At 53.4% G+C, this 16,993-nt stretch overlaps 1 protein-coding gene across 1 annotated transcript; it reads right to left on the bottom strand.

The window, feature by feature from the left end:
* Nucleotides 1-4,134: 4,134 nt before the first annotated feature.
* RAB25 (RAB25, member RAS oncogene family) lies at nt 4,135-14,745 on the bottom strand. The gene is made up of 5 exons (XM_067569415.1): nt 14,620-14,745; nt 7,003-7,198; nt 5,450-5,643; nt 5,001-5,081; nt 4,135-4,280 (listed from the first exon to the last, which is right to left on the bottom strand). The coding sequence occupies exons 1-5, from the start codon at nt 14,657-14,659 to the stop codon at nt 4,150-4,152; spliced, it is 642 nt and encodes a 213-aa protein (XP_067425516.1). The 5' UTR covers nt 14,660-14,745; the 3' UTR covers nt 4,135-4,149.
* Between the last annotated feature and the right edge of the window lie 2,248 nt (nt 14,746-16,993).

Genomic DNA, 16,993 nt, shown 5'->3' with positions numbered 1-16,993 from the left:
CGGCAGTTATTGTGACGTGGACGCTTGTCCCCTGGGACACAAACTGACAACTCCCTCATTTCCCATGGGCGGCTGAGCGGTCATTAGGGGGCAGCGTGAGCTTCTCCGGGCTGACTGAATGCTCCTCGGCTTCGCCCTCTGGTTCTTTTAGCTCTTTAGATCTCAGGTCACTAAGATTTAAATATAACAGGCCAGATTCATCCTTAGCATCCCGCTGCCACGGGGAGCCAGTCACAGCAGGTTTGGCTGTTGGTTTAGGAAAGGCCTTGATCTGCTACGTGATGGTGAACGACAGGCTTCCCCTTTCTGTACCTTCCCTTCCCTTCCCACCTGTCGTCTCTCTTGTCCGTTTCCCTTGTGGGCTCTTTGAGGCGGGGCTTGTCTCTTTCTGGGTGTGTCTCTGCAGCACCTGCCATGATGGGGCCTGATCTCGGTTGGGCCTGAATAAATCATTCTCGTGATAATACAGTGTTGCCGGCCCTGGCGATATTTGGAGTTTTTTCCTTAAAGCCCTGGCTTCTGAATTCACTTGAGTAGCTCGGCTTTCATTTAAAAAAAAAGGGGGGGTTCTGAGGGGGTGAGAAAAGCTGGAAACTGTGACCCCTTCAAGGCTCAGAAACCAGAATGCGAATAAAAAGAACCCGACGATTTTTTTTAAAAAATCTCATGATTTGTAAGACAATCTCGTGATTTTTTTAAAAAGATAAATCTAATTATTTTTAAAGACAGTCTCCTGATTTGCGAGGGGTCTGACTCCTGATCTGCGCGTTACACACACAATGATGATTTTACGAGGAACGTGTGTTATAACACGTTGCTAGCACCGCTCCTAACGATGAGAACGATTTGCCTGGGGTCTGGGGACGAGGGGACTGATTTGCCTGGGGTGGGGGTTGGCTGCTGGTTGCTAACACTGTAGCGGATGGAAGGGCTCTGGGATAGAAAAGGAAGGACATTTGCTCTGCCCCCACTTCCCAATTCACAGCGATGCTGCAAAACAGCAACCTGGCCAGCTAGCCCACTTTTCTTGCCACCCCTCCCCCGCTTGCCATGCTCAGTGTGGCTAAACTCTCTCTGTTCTCGCTGGGGCCCGGCTTCTTTAAGAACAGATGTTCCGACAGGCGTAACAGACCATGCTGGGAACGGGGGCCAGGGACAGGTAACTACCTCCTGAGCATTACAAGGGCCTGCTGTTAGCTCTGCCAAGACAGACTAAAGGCAGGGGAGGTCTGCAGGTCCGGACCCAGGTGAGGGGAAACTGAGGCAGGGGGACTGCTGTGCTGAGGCATAGCCTGCCCTTGGGCACTGCACCCTGCTACCCTCTCTTTAAACTCTCTGATGGTTCCACGTGTGATCTTTGAGGCTGGGTCCGCTCGCTAGCATTTAGCCTTGTAACCAGGCCTCTTCACAGCGCTGCTAGTGAGCGGCTGTGGGGTGGCTCCACCGAGATCGGTGCTGATCTGCACTAGCTGAGGATCCGTCCCCACTCCTGAGAGCCCCACGCGAGCCAACGGAGCCATGGGTAAGCAGCTGGAGTCTTCTCCCCGCCAGGGTGAAAGTCACCTCTGCGCAGAGGCAGCAGCACAAGGGCCAGGCACAGCTTGGAGCCTATTTTGTTGGAGATTTTCGTCGTGGCTGAGCCCAGTGCTGGACGAATTACAGCCAGCTGAACTCTGCTCTTGCTCCCCGTCAGCCCCTGGGCAGAGTTTCATCACCAGGCGAAGGATGTGTTTTCTTTCTTCTGTGGAGATCAAATGCAACTGGGAATCCTGGAGGGGGAATACAGGAAGCCCCCGCAATGACTATAAAAATATCTCGCTGGGGGGAAGCCCGGGCTGGAACAGCTGGGCGGGGGGGGGGGAGAGTGAAATGAGGGGCACCAGCAGAGCTGTGTTGATGAGTCCAGGAGATGCAATAGCAGGGACTACAGATGAGGCCTGAGATCCGCTAGCAGAACTGCATGTAGGAAGATTTCCCAGCCCTGCGGATGGAAGTAGCGCGACAGGAGCCACTTCAGAGCTCGCAGACCCTTGGCCATCCAGTCTGAGACCCCGTATCTTGCAGGTTCACCCCTTAACATCCCTGAGGAGGAGGAAGGGGAATGAAAAGGATGGAAAAATTGGGTGAGATCCTCACCGCAGGAACGTTCAGGAATTAAAGCTAAGCCGACCCCTGGCGGTGAAACGTTCGCTAAAGGTTTTAATGTTTGGTTTGACGTTGCACAGTACATCGCATCACACGCACTCCCCGTGCCCAGGCTGCTGGTGAGCCAATCTGTGCAAAAAGATCCAGCCCCGCTCCAGCGACCACACATATAATTCCCACTGGATCCGGACGTTCACAAGATACTGTGGTTAGATTAGCGACAGGCAAAAGCCAGGTTTAGATCAGAACAAGGGGCGCAACAGGGATTTAGTATTTCTGTCTCGGCGCAGAATGGGCCCCAAACCAACAAATTGCACGGGTGTAAATCCAGAGTCACCCCACTAACTCCAACAGGGCTGGGCTGGAGTCTGATCTCGGACACACTGGTGCACGCAGCCAGCGTAAACGCACCGGACTGGTGTGCATTGGCATAACTTGGGTGGAGCTTTGCCAGTTTATACCAGCTGAGAGGCAGCCCACTGACTTCAGCGACGTTAGGGCTGGATTCTGGTGCCTGTGGATTTGCTCCGCTGAAATCAGCGCATGTCCACAGCTTCCCCAGATTGCCCAGAGATCAGAATCCAGCCCAGGATCCAGAAAGAGCTCAGATGCATAACCATTAATCAGAGGGAAACCCCTGCCCCCCACTTCCTGCCCTAGAAACTAGATCCAGTCAATGCCCATTGAACTCCGTGGCAAGACTCCTACGGGCATCTTGGAATTTTGGGCCAAATCCTTAGTAGCCGCTGAATCAGAGCCTGGTTCGGTGTATATTGACCGAGGGCCTGGTTCTGTGAGGTAGACACAATTGCAGCTGAAGCCAATGGGAGCGACGTGTGCTCAGCACCTCTGAAAATGAACCCCAGTGTTGCGTTATTTTACCAGAGGGACCATCCCCCCTTCTCGCCCGCCCCTATCCCCAAGATCTCAGGCCTTAAAGCCAGGCTGCAGCTCAAAGAAACCCTAGCTAGGCAATCCACGCCCTAGATATCTGCCTTCTCTCGCCACACGCCGGTATTTCTGTTCTGTGAAGGGCAGTCGTATTTTTACAGAGGCTGGCTATTCAGTGAGCGATTCTGCACCCCAGGAGCGGGTTGGCTTTGAGGACAGCGGTGTGACATGCATCCTGCTACATCAGTGCCGAGGTCATGAGAGGCGGTGAAAAGGGCGGGCTGTTTAAAGCTGTGGCGTCGAGGCGGAAAGGGTGGATTCAATCCTGGAATTGGCACCAGGTGGCCGCACCCTGCCATTGGCTTCCCCAGGGAAGGCCGGATTCTGACCGTAGACGCAGCTGGGTGAATCTGGAGTAAGCCCTGCTGAGCTGAGTGGCACTGAGGCCAGGTTCTAAACGTGCGTGGATCCAAGGGCAGGATCAGACCAATATGTTATAATATTTAAATTCCTTCCTTAAAATCTGCCCGGTTGCAGGAAGAGAGGAAGGACTGCCCAGTGGTTAGGCCGCCAACCTGGAACTCGGGAGACCCAGATTTCTGCCACAGATGCTCTGTGTAACCCTGGGCACATCATCTGGTCAACCCGTTCCTCGGTTTCCCCATCTGTACATTGGGCACAAGAGCACTGTAGAGGGTTGTGAGGATAAACACATTAAAAAGATGCTCAGACACTATGGTAAGGGGGTCAGATAACTGAGACAGACAGGCGTGTTCCAATGACTGACTCCTCCTCTGCTAGGGGGGAGGTGCTAGCAGACCCCCGTCCCAAGATCCCCCCCTCAGGGGGCAGAGCTCTGAGTATGCAGCATCCCTGTCTCTAGTGCTGCTGCCCGCAGGTGGGGGGTGAGTAACAGCTTTGCGGAAGGGCGCCTGAGAGGGGGCCAAGGGACCGATCAATTGTAGACCTGTTTCCATCTCCCGGCCATGCCCTGGCTTGGTGCAGTGCTGGGGGTTGAGGGAGGGGATGGGCATGTCCCCTGGTCAGAAAGCAGAGTGGCAGGAGGGGCCCACCGATGCCACAGCGACTCCCGGTCCAGCTCCTGCCCCGATCTCAGAGATTCACGCAGCACGATCGCTTCTCCTCCAGGGTCTGGGACGCGCCGTGGGGGTTCTCGCTGGAGAGCGACACCGCGTTGCCCTGGGGGCTGTTCTGCTGCTGCTTCTGCACTTTGTTGAAAATGTCTGGAAGAGGGACCGAAAATGAGGGATCCTGGGGCGTTTCCACTCACCCCCCACGCTGCTCCCTCACCCGGGTGGTGCTAAGTCCCCCTCTGGCTGGGCCACGGACAGCATTTTATTTACACAGACATTTTGGGACACGCTCCTATCCCTCCACTCCCACCAAAGCTCAGGGCCCTGGTACAACTGTCCCCTCCTTTTCTCCCCCTCATGTCAGCCCAGCTCAGGCATGTTCTTACATCCGATCCCCTTGAGCGGTGGTGGAAACAGGCAGCATGTGGGTAATTCCTTGCCGAAACCGGCTTCCCAGCCTTTTCTCTCTCCAAAGCGTCAGGCAGTGTTTTGTCCCAGCCCCTGAGTTTTACACCTAGGAAAACCCTCTCCAGCCCAAAGCAGCTCAGGGAGACCAGGTGGTCTCGTCGCTGACCTGCCCCCTTGGTGCAGAGAGAAGCTCCGTGGATAGACAAATGGTCTGACCTGGCCCAGCAGGATGCAGGCATGGCAGGAGGTGGGACACGGGCTGAAAGGAGAGTGCGATAACCCGCTCCGTCTCCTTAGCGCCTCCCTGGCGGCGGAGCAGTTGTTGCGTGGCGCCTTGATCTTTTTCCATGGAGAGTTTGCCCCCTAGGTGTTTAGCCATCAGCCCCCCAACCCCCACCCACAGAGTGTGCTCTGCTCAGACCCCAGCGCCCCAACTCCGCCTTCCCCCCGCCCCAGGCACACCTCTCAGGATGGTCTCGAAGGCCTGCTCGACGTTCGTGGAGTCCAAGGCGGATGTCTCGATGAACAGCAGCCCGTTGTTTTCTGCAAGGACAGGGTCACGTGAGAGGCACGGGACCTCCGGGACCGTTTGGGGGGCCAGCTAGCCAGTATCCCTCTTCCAGCCAGAACAAGGTCAGGCCACTGGCCCATCTAGCCTGGCATCTCCCGCAGCAGAACGACAGTGGGGCATCAGGTTCAGAGCTGACCCTGCTCCCTGTCATACAGCCCCCATCCCCGCCAGGGCCCTACAGGATCAACACTGACTCAGCCGGGGGAGCACCCCCGACCAGGCAGAGCTCTGGCTGGAATGGGAAGCTTTCAGGCCCGGTCAGCTGTCCCGGGCCTCTCAACAGATCGCCGCCGCGCTCACTGTCTCGGCGTGGGTCTGCCCCAGGGTGGTGGGTCCGTACCTGCAAACATCTTGGCCTCCTCGGTCGGCACCTCGCGGGCCTGAGCTAAGTCCGTCTTGTTGCCCACCAGCATGACAATGATGGTGGCCTCAGCATGGTCGTAGAGCTCCTTCAGCCAGCGCTCCACCACGTCGTAGGTCTGGTGCTTGGTGATGTCGAAAACGAGGAGGGCGCCCACTGCTCCCCTGTAATACCTGCTGAGAGAGGGCGGCCTTCACCACGCGGCCTCCGCCAGAGCCCCTCACCGCCCCACTGCCTCTAACGGGGCCAGGCCTCATAGCTAAAGTCTGCATTGCATACTAAACCTAGGCTCTGACTCGGGTTTGAGCCCAAGTCTCTCTTCCGTCCACACAGAGATCACCTTGACTCAGGTCAGCAAACCCTCAGGGCCCAGCTCCTAGGACCCTGCTAGCAGGGGTGGATCAGAACCCCCGTCCTGCTGAAACTCTCCTTCCAAGCCCCATCATTTTGCAGCGTGGACGCAGCTCGAGCCTCAGGCCCGAGTCAGGAGGTCCGGGCAGCGCAGCGTGGATGCGTTAGCATGGCTGTGAGATCTGGGTCCAGCAATTGCAAGCCCAGGTTTGCAGTGTAGTGTGGACGCTCAAGTGAGGGCTCGGAAACACCGAATCCTAAAGCTCAGGTCTCACGGACCTGGGCTTAGTGTGCAGTGTAGACACACCCCTAGTGCCTCTACCCAGAACCCAGCACTACTGCTCCAAGAGCAGTTCCACAGAGTGGCTGCCACATCCCTGTCCTTTCCCCCCTGCCACCTCCCTTCCTGTGGCTGAGCTACTAAGATAATAACCTACTACTGCTACCAAGCAGTGGCCTCCCTCCTTTAACTCCACTGGCAGAGATCTGTGTCTCTGGCGGGCTGGGGTTCGAACACTGCTGGGCATCAGTTACAGTCAAATAAACACCCTGGTTTCTCGGACTTTTTCCCCCTTAATTTTCACAATACAAATATTTCTCTTGCTGTTGAAGGAGATTTGCACCCCTGCGCAGACAACTTGGGCCTGTCAGCCCCTAAAATCCAGCTTGGTCCTGCATGTGGATCTGTGCGGAGCCCCAAGGATACCTGTTTACACCTGCTGCGGATCCAACTCCTTAAGCCAGTGTGAGACGCTGCCCAGTCAAAACAGCAGTGTCCTAAGCCTGTTTTGCACACATGTAAATAACTCAGGAAGTGCAGGGCAATGGAGAATCAGGCCCTACAACTTCATTTGGGCTATAGACATTCCCCATCCAACTTGCTCTGTGGGTACCGTGACTCCGCTAAGCGGGTGGTTAGCTGTGGGGATTGAACCCCAGATCTTTGGCTCTAAGAGTGCTAGCATTAACTGCCTGAGCTAAAAGAACTGTTAGCACAAAGGCTGTAGCGAACTCAGGAATCTCCGTGTGTTCCAGCCACTGGCAGGAGACAGTGAGTCATGCCGAGGATGGGTGGGTCACCTACACTAGACCCCTGTGCCATACCCTTGGAGCTCTGCCTTTAGATGGTACCGCTGTTGCCCCCCTTCCCGCCGGGGCATTGAGCCATGCGGCCCGCTTACGCTGAGGTGATGGCACGGTAGCGCTCCAGCCCGGCCGTGTCCCAGATTTGGGCCTTCACCATGGCGTCACCCACCATGATGGTGCGTGTGGAGAACTCCACGCCGATGGTGGTGCGGCTGTCGTGGTTGAATTCATTGCGGGTAAAGCGTGAGAGCAGATTGGTCTTCCCCACACCAGACTCTCCGATCAGGACCACTAGGGAGACAAGAGAGAAACGCCTCGCAAAATAAGATACAAATGGCAACCGTGCACCAGAGATAGGATTCTGATCCTCCTCATCCAAAAGATGAAGGAGAATCATCATGAGCTAGCAGCAGTATAGGGCATATGACATCCAGATGAGCAGTTACAATTCCAGTAGAGAGCAATGGAGCATGACTTTGGCTTGTTGGGGCAGAGACTGTTTTTTCATTCTCTTTGTACAGCACCTAGCACAATGGAGTACTGATCCATGACTAGAGCTCTTAAATGCTACCGCAGTACATATAATCATACATACTAGCCAGTCCATCGTCGTTTTATTAATAATGTACTGCACTCTCTCACGGTGCACAGCACTGTACAAACACAGAGGAATCATTCTTCCCAAGATGGTTGCAATGCAAATATTTTGGGGCCTGATTCTCCACTGCCTTGCGTCTCGCATTGTCATTTACGCCACCAAAAGTGGGCGTGCAATGCTACCAAGCCAGAATCACCCACTGTGCATTGGCACAAAGGATGACACAAGTTGCAGGGAAATGGCGAGTTAGGCGAGTTAATACTCCGGCATAACAGACAAGGGCTGCATTTCGCAACATTGCAATTTCCACACTGGAGCTGCCCATGTGTCCATTGAGTCCAGTATTCTGTCTCTTCATTAAGCAGTTATGGGGAAAACAAACCCACAAGGAAAATTTTTTCCTAGCCCCCCCCATCTGTTATGTTTTTCCATATACAAGGAGCAGATTTCAGTCAGAATCAAATTAAGGAAACCAACCAAAAAAGAAAGAACAAAAGGAAAGTCCCATATGAGAGAGAGCAAAGTGTATATAGCTCCTCTGTAACAGTTTGCATTGGACTGACTCACAACAGCTGCTATCTGCGTTCAGGGAGAGTTCTTAGAAACGCAGTGGTGCAGGACACACAAGACAAACGTTTTCTAGCTGCACACATCATTGTAGCTGCATAATACGCCTGCCAATGCTGCCCCAACTCTCACGATTTTACCTCAACTCTTGAGATATTTGTGCAAGCTTGAAGTCCCAGCTGCTGGAGTCAGGTGATGGTGTGAGAAGAATCTCAGCTTTAATTTACAAACCCAGAAAGTTTCTAGCCCTTTGGTTTGTGGAGAAAAAAACTAGAAAATGTGAAGCGCATGAATCCAGAAGACAAATAAAGAGAGACCCCACATTTATTTGTTTTAAAAATCTCAAGATTTTAAGCCAGTCATGATTTTGGGCCCTGACTCATGATTTTTCAACACTTGGGGTTGGTGATTCTGGATTACCCTGAACAACAATCACAGTGAGTGCTGGAACTTTCACTAAATACCCCAAATGTCTGCTGCTGGTCTACAGTTTTCCTTCTTTTCATGCTACAGCCTCTCCTGTATTAAGCCAAAGTGAAATGAAACCTGAGAGCATTTTCTCTCTGTCTCTCTTTTCTAAACAGCAACCGAAAATGCTGGATTGAAGATTTGCCTTTTCTTATGGTGCTGGATCTTCTGATCTCTCTGTTTGTGGAATGCTCTTGAATTTTCTGTCAGGAATGTGGCTTAGTATTTAGGGGTACATCTACAGAGCAGAAGAACACCTGCAGCAGTGAGTCTCAGCCAGGGTCAACTGACAGGCTCGCAGGCTCACGCTTAGGGGATAAAAATAGCAGTGTAGGCATTCAGGCTCTGGCTAAGACTTGAGCTCTGAGACACACACACACACCCTGGGTCTTTGTTTGCTGTGTAGACGGACCCTATCTAGCTAAAGCACTTTTTCTGGCCCCCATTACCATAGTACATAAGTGCTTCGCAATCTTTAATAGATTTATTCTCACAAGCCCTCCTTGGGAGCCAGGGCTGTGCTATTATCCCCATTGTACAGATGGGGAAACTGAGGCACTGACAGGCTAAGTGACTTGCCCAAAATCACACAGGGAGTGTGTGGCAGAGCAGGGAATCACAGAATCATAGAAATGCAGGGCCTGGACCTTGAGAAGTCATCAAGTCCACCCAGCACCCTGCTCTGAGGCAGAAGAAAGGAAACCTAGACCATTTACTTAGTTCTACCTAGGGGCTTGTCCAACCTGTTCTTAAAACCTCCAGTGACGGGGATTCCCCAGCCTCTCTTGGAAGCTTGTTCCAGAGCTTAACTACCCTTGGAGTTAAAAAGTTTTCCTAATCACTAACCTAATCTCCCTCGCTGCCGTTAAGCCCATTACTTCTTGTCCTACTTTCAGAAGACGTGGAGAACAAGGGATCTCTGGCCTCTTTATAACAGCCATTAATATATTTGAAGACTGTTATCAGGTCCCACCTCACTCTTCTTTTTTCAAGACTAAACATGCCCAGGCTTTTTTATAACCTTTCCTCGTAGGTTGGGTTTTCTAAACCGCGGATCGTTTGTGTGGCTGTCCTCTGCACCCCCTCCAGTTTGTGCACGTTTCCTGGACACAGGACTCCAGCTGAGGCCTCGCCAGTGCCGAGTTGAGCAGAACAATTACCTCCCGTGGCTGACATAGGAGGCTCCTGTGAATACACCTTAGAATGCTCGGAGTCCTTTTCACGACTGCATCACGTTGTTGACTCATATTCAGTTTGTGATCCACTATAATTCCCAGGGGCTTTTCAGCCTAGCCTCCCCCGTTTTGTAGTCGTGGGTTTGATTTTTATTTCTTAAGCACAGTACTTTGCACTTCTGTTTACTGAATTTCAGACTAAGGAATGGAAGCCAGATTTCCCGCGTCCTAGAGTACTCCCCCAGCCACTAGGCCATACTTTCTTCTCCTGTCTCAGCCCTGCCAAGTCTTTCACAGGTTTGACTGAATTCATTTATTTGCAGCAATGCTTTTCCACCCTCGAGACTCCGCAGCAAGGAAAGTAACAATTTTCAACTCACAAATAAACTCCCTTCCCAAGCCTTAACGGACGCATTGAATGACCAGTGGGTGCACGTCTGTTGTGCTAACACCTCGTGATCAAACCCACCTCATTCCACTCCTCTCCTCCCGAAACACCTGTGTACATTTGCTGGCTGTGCAGCCTGCCTGGGAAGTTAACAAATCGCCTCATTTTAAAGGGACACTGGCACCTTGGAGTTTAATCCAGATTAAGATAATGCAGGGAAAAGGCACTCTTATTCTGAAATAAGAGTGTCCGCCTGTGAAACTGTTTCAGAATAGCTTATTCTGGGCAATCTCCACGTGTAGACAAGTCTTTAGTTTCAAACCAGGAGTTCGTAGTAGTTCCAGGCCTAGCATGTGCCCTTGAATCCCTCTACTCATTTCTACTGGGTTCTATTCTTGGCCCTGCCACCAGCCTGCAGGGTGACCTGGGGCAAGTCCCCGTCCTCTCTCGGTGCCTGAGTTTCCTTTCCCACCCAATGTCTATAGACTGTTACCTCTTCAGGGGCAGGCATAAGTGTTTGTACAGCCCCTAGCACACAACATGGTGCAGATCAAAAGTTGCCAATGCTCTCGATATTTGGTGCTTTTCTTAAAGGTCCCAACGCCCAGAGTCACGTGAGTAAATGAAAGCTGAGGTTCTCATGTTGAGAAGAGAATAAGGCAGTTTCCTGATTGCAGAGAGAAGCATGAAAATGTGACAAGGTCTTCAAAATCAGAAGGCAAACTAAAACAGCCCACCAATTATTAACATCTCATGCTTAAGGTTAATATTTTGTCACAGTTGTTTTAGTAAAAGTCATGGACAGGTCACGGGCAACAAACAAAAATTCATGGAACCCGTGACCTGTCCTGACTTTACTAAAAATAACCAGGAGTGGGAGAGGGCACGGCTGGGGGGGGATGACAGCTGGAGCCCCATGGGGGAAAGCCCCACTGCTACAGAGGGTGGGGGGCGCAGAGCCCAGGCCGCAGCCGTGGGGCAGGGGTGCTCAGCCCTGACTCTAACTCCTATGGAGCATCATGGCAGCATTTCTGAATTGAAACATTTTGGATTTTGGCTGAATATTTTGCCAAAACCTCCAAATTTTCTGAAGTGGGGTGGGGCAGGGTGACAAAAAATTGCTCTCCTGTGCCGGTTTCATTCCTGAACACCCTTCACCTCCTGGCGGTTTGGAGCATGGGCCCGTCTCAAATGTCAAGGCAGTTTCGCTTCTCACCAAAAAGGATTATTGCAGCGTGTGTTTCAGTGAGACGTGTTTGATCTCACCACTCAAACAGACCCAACCTAACGGTGCTGAGTTTGTCTGTATTCATAGTTACTGGGCCTGATTCTCCCGTCAGCCGGCACCTTGTGCCGTCAGTTACACCCGTGCCGAGCCAGTGCGAAATGCCTCCCGTTTGAGTCAGCAGCGTTTTACACCCCGCTTTGCCCTGGCGCACACAGCTGCACAAGGCAGGGGAGGATCAGGCTCGGCCAAGAAGGCTCATTCTGGTCCCGTCGGTCTGACCTTCAGAGTAACACAGGCCATAGAATTGCACCCACGAGCCAGGACGGTTTCTGCGTAACTGGCACGCCAGCTGGGAACGGGCTGTAACAGGTGGGCGGGGCTAGTCCTAGGGGTGACTCCTTAGGCAAATAGGTCTTGGCTGTTGCCTTTCCTAACAAATCGCCTCCCCCATCTTTTTTTTTTTTTTCCCTTTGCTTCTCTCAGCCTCCTCTTGGCTTACTCCCTCTAGCCTCCACGCCCCTCTCCCTATAGTGAGGGATTTGTCTTGGTGCTTTGCTGAGGTGTATGGATGTCTGTGTGTGTGTCTTTTGTCCAGACGGCCCACCGAGGGCGGCAGTGCCTGGTATGGCAACAGAGAGCGCCGTCTCCACCCTGGTTCAAGCCGCCCTGCAGCTGAGCTAACCCGTGTCCGTCCCGTTTGCAAAGCAAGCCCGTAGCTCTGATCTTCTGCTCCTTGTGGGCGCAGCTAACCCTGCCGCAGCTGCTGGGAACCTGGCGGAGCTTGCCAGGGCCCTGGTGCTGACGGGCCGTATCGCTCGCTCATGCAGGTGTGGCAGGAGGCGGTGTGCAAAGTCTGCACAAACACAAGACTACCCGCTCTCTTGAATTCTGGGAATGGGACGTTAAAGGGCCAAGCAGCCGTTGCTGGGACTGTCTCCCCTGGCTTTGTGCTGAAAAGGACACCCCTCGCTTAAAATTATCGTAGCAGATCTGTGACTGCCGAGGACGTGGAACTTCATGGTGACCACGGGGCTGGAACTCAGACTCCCCCACCTCCAAAAGTTCACCCAAACTACAGGCCACTCCTCATTAGTGCTGGCAGTATAGGGCCTTTGACACACAGTTGAGCAGTTCTGATTCCATCCAGTGGAGGGCAGTGGCAGTGTTATCCAGTGACTGGCGCGCTAGACTAGCACTCAGAAGGTCTGGGTTCTTGGCCCGGCTCTGCTGCTGATCTTGCTCAAGACCCTGTTCTGTGCCACTGTTTCTCCCTTCATCTATCTTGACTGTAAGCTCAGCAGGGCAGGGGCTGTCTCTTATTATGTTTCTGTACAGCACCTGCCCTAAAAATGCTGAGATACACATGGGCCAGATCATTATAATATTTCTAAACCCTAAAGTCCTTTCCCTACACGCTAAAGACAACTCCCAAGACGACTGAAGCAGAATGACTTTTAAACGCCCGATGTGCTTTTCCCCATTTCAGCTGCTTGTCCAATGTTTATGTTTTGCATTCCACTCAGCCACCCTGGTCTAGTTTGCTTTTCTTTGCCCCTCCTGTATTTTCACAATTTCAAACCAACACAGTTCCCCCCCCCCCCCCCCCCCCCATCATCAGCACTTACGTCCTGTGCCCTACATAACTCCTGCATCATACGAGGCAGCACCATTCCCAGGAAAACCCATGGACAATACAAAATGAAATAAGAAGAATGTAAGTTACACCTCAGCTAGGATTTGAACCTGCTGTTCTGGACCATTCAGAAGCTGAAGCTACTGCAAAATGCTCTAGCTTATTTACTAAGGGACGTCGTGGGGCGTGACCATGTTCTATGACCAACACTTGTTCCCAAAAAGCTTCTGGGTGGAATTCAAGGTGTTGGCTTCAACTAGGGAGGGTCGGAAATTTTCCAGCCAAGCCACTTTTCTCCAGAAAGTTTGGGGGTTTTGATTAAACAAAAATATTCACAGAAAGCGTTTAATTTCCTTGGGAAAAAAAAATTTCTTCTCGGAAAAGCAAAAAATGAGACTGCTCCCCAGAGGGGTGCAAACCTGTTGGGCCCTGGTCCTGTCATCGGGCATTACGCTAGGTTGGCACTTTTATTTCTTGTATTACAGTAGCACCTATAGGTTCATACCAAGCCTGAGGCTTCAGTGTGATGGGCGCTGTGACTACACAGAGCAAGAAACAGTCCCTGCCCCTCATGGGGCCTGAGATTAAGCATAGAATAGCCACAGCACATTGCATTCCAGCCACACCCCTGACCCACCCTCTATGGCCCTTACATCCACTCCACACTGTGCAGGCAGGATTCTTAAGGGCGATTTCCACCCATTATTCTACCAGCTCCTCAGTCTCCACCTTGTGCAGGCATTCACACCAGGGCGACCCCTTCTTTGCACAGATGCAAATGACCACTCACGGTGCAGTGTGACGCAGAATCAGCCCCCAGGGTGTTCAACCCACAGGTCCATCAGGACCCATGCAAATCCCTGGGGAATCGGAGTTGCTAGAAGCCTTGTCCCTCCACGCTGGCCGTGCTGCCCTCCCTCAGCACCGCTCCGCTGGTTCCCCAGCAGGGTCCCTACTGTAAGGCTGGCCACATCAGATTGGCCCAGCTGTCCAGCGAGGCCATCGGTGCGCACTACTTACTGCTGAAGAGGGAGATGGCAAGGCCCCGAAATGCACCCCACGATGCCGTTGTCGGGCCAGGCACGGAGCTGGGCTACTGATTTACAGATAGGGTGCTCAGTGGGTTCGCAGAGCTAGGCGCAACCTCGGAGGGACTGCAGAGGGAGTGGCAGAGGGGCTCATCCAATCCAAATTCCTGGTGCCTCTCCATTGACTTAGAATCATAGAATATTAGAGTTGGAAGGGACCTCAGGAGGTCATCTAGTCCAACCCCCTGCTCAAAGCAGGACTAACCTCTGCTATATCATCCCAACTTCACTGGGGTTTATACCCAGGGGAGGTGGGATTTGTCCCCAGGCTGGACTGAGGTCAAAGATCCCCCACCAAGGACTCCCCACTCCCCCCTGCGGAAAGACCCTTCAGCCCCGCTCCCATTCTGGTCGGCTGCTTCCCCCTCCACCCCTTGAGTCACGTGCCCCAGGCCACCACCACTCCATCGGGCCTCACAGTCAGCCAAGGTTTCCTTCGCCCGGCTCCCACCCACCTGCCCCATGGCCCCAGTGCCACCCCTTTCGAAAGGCAGCCCCAGCCCGTTGCTGAAGACGCAGCCCCGAGCCTGAAACCAGCCATGAAAAGTGGGTGCAAGGAAAACTCACCCTTAAAGACAAAGTTGTAGTTCTCCTCCGCTGCCCCCATCTCTCCGAGCCCCACCTGGCCCCTCCTGCCTGGGAATCTCCTGCCTTTACCTGCTTCCTTAGCAGCGGGGGGTGACGTGCGTGTGTGTGTGTGTGTGTGTGTGGGGAGGTTTTGGTTGGTTTTTTTTGCGACAATCTGATAAACCAGGAAGGTGGAGGACAAAATTTCCTCACCAGGCAGCGACGTTGAAAGCGACTGGGGAGGAGACAGGAGAGTTGCCAGGGGGAGTCGTCGGGCCAGGATGGGAGGAGACCCACGGGGCCAAGTTCCCTTTGCTGCAGCAACCACAAAAAAAAAAAAAAAGCCAGCCCTGTGTCTCTCTCCGGGCTCTGTACAGGGGGCTGGGTGCAGAGGAGTCACTTGCTCGGCGGGTTGAAGGCGTCGCTGTGCTGGGCTGGCTGAGTCAAGGGGGTGTGACTCAATGGGGTGTGACCCGGTGTCGCTGTACAGGTTTGTCAGGTAGTGTCACATGGCCGTTGAAACCCCCCGGGCTGCCTCGGCTCATGTTAATAATGGAGCGTCGGGTTGCCACTTGTGGGCTATTCCTGGGGGGGTTCGTCACATGACACGATCTTGAATGAAAAATTCGTCTTTCATTCCCGCTTCCCCCCGACCCCGGGCAATCCTCGCTGGAGGAGAGCGGGCCCATCCTGTGCCTCCTTACCTCTTCCGTGGAAGTGACCACGACTTGCAAACTGGCCCAGGCTGCATAAGCCTCATAAGAACATCGGAACGGCCACGCCGGGTCAGCCCCACGGTCCATCGAGCCCAGGCTCCTGTCTCCCGCCCGTGGCCAATGCCAGCTGCTTCAGATGGCATGACCAGAGCAGGTCAGCATCAAGTGATCCATTGCTAGCCTCTGGCGAACAGCCATCCCTGCCTGTTGTGGTAATGACCTCAGGCACTGCAGCTTATTGATGAGCTGGAAGGAGCTGGCCTGCCCCGGGACCTCCAGCCAAAGCGCAGACTGCAGCAGGCCAGAGAGCAGGGAGTGGGAGGCAGAGGGGACAAGGAAAAAAGGGCTGAGGATGGAGAGAGGCACATTTTGCAGAATGAAGCAACTCTGTGGATCTGGGCCAAGTGCCACAGGCAGGGCCCCAGCATCATTTTTTCAGACCCGGTACAAACTTGTGAGACGGGCCCCCTCCCACACGCATACCACAAGCCCTCATCCCAGCCATACAATCTCATGAGCTGTGAACATTTTTTTCCTCATGGTAATGGGGGTTGGAGGCTGGGCGGGCCACACAGGGCCTCCAGGCCCCGGTAAAGTGTACCCTTCCCCCACCCCATGTGGGGGCCTTGGCCATAGAAAACACGATTTGCCTCAGCTGCTTCAATTGCTCACTTGCCCTAGAAGCAGGACGTGCCAGCCTGACGGCTGATACCCCGGACTGAAGCAGGGACCTCCAGTGTGAAAATCCTGAGCCCCTCCCGCGTGAGCTCAGCCCTGGAGGCAGAGACCCGTCCGCTGTGGCTAGGGCAAAGAGAGGGAGACCTTCAACACACACTCTGGCCTGGGAGGGTTCCACAGATTTTTCCCCGAGGACTCCTTGGAGGAGCAAAGATCCAAAGGGATGTTTACATCACAGGAGACACACGACTGAGTGTTCGGGAGGAGGAGGCTGACCTGAGAAGACTCTGCCAAGAGCTGACCGAAGGGGAGGGAAAAGAGGGTCCAGTTATATCAGGGTTCTTAGCCCAAAATAACTGTGTAAATAAAGTGAAATGGGAAGGGGAGGGGGCCCAGGTCCCCACTCTCTCGACTGGCCTGTGGACTGTGTCCCTGATCGTTCTAATGCAAACACAAGGAGCATGAGGGAGAACCTGTCAGATCATCCTCGATCATCAGTGTTTATATGACTATAGCACCTCTGGGTCTCCATTGAGATCTAGGTCCCCCGCTGCTAGGTGCTATCCACAGACACTGTGAGAGACACACCCTGCCCTTAGAGAGCAAAACATGGAAACAGAGGCACAAAGGAGGGACGTGATTTCCCTCACCGCTACCAGCAGAGCTGGGAATAAAACCTAGCTCGTCTGAGCCCCAGTCCCGTGGCCTGGCCGCTATGCCAGGCCTTCCTCTCCCAAGCAGGTTGTGTAATTGCATCAGCATCTGCTCTGGGAACCAGTATAGGAGACGTGAGGAAGTCCTCCAGAGGCGGTCCTGGGAAAGGATTTAAACCAAGTTGGGTTGGTGGGGAACCCCACTATGTTTCTGGCTGGGTAAGTGGATAGGTTTCTGATTTCCTAGCCATAGAGCCACTACAAACCAGACTGGAGCGGTGGCTGCAAAAGAATCCACCATCGGGTCCTAGGGAAAGGAAGGGGTGT

Source organism: Emydura macquarii, unplaced genomic scaffold (genome assembly GCF_026122565.2).
Source record: "Emydura macquarii macquarii isolate MOO-44397 ecotype Brisbane River unplaced genomic scaffold, CSIRO-AGI_Emac_v2 contig_2924, whole genome shotgun sequence".
NCBI lineage: Eukaryota > Metazoa > Chordata > Testudines > Chelidae > Emydura > Emydura macquarii.
This window is presented reverse-complemented; position numbering and strand designations above follow the sequence as displayed.

Excerpts from the sequence above, each read along its gene's own strand:
- RAB25 (XM_067569415.1), bottom strand. The coding sequence starts at position 14,659 with ATGGGGGCAGCGGAGGAGAACTACAACTTTGTCTTTAAGG. Across the intron at positions 5,644-7,002 it reads TACCGTGCCATCACCTCAGC|GTATTACAGGGGAGCAGTGG; the intron begins GTAAGCGGGCCG and ends CTCTCTCAGCAG. Across the intron at positions 4,281-5,000 it reads CTTCGAGACCATCCTGAGAG|ACATTTTCAACAAAGTGCAG; the intron begins GTGTGCCTGGGG and ends TCCCTCTTCCAG.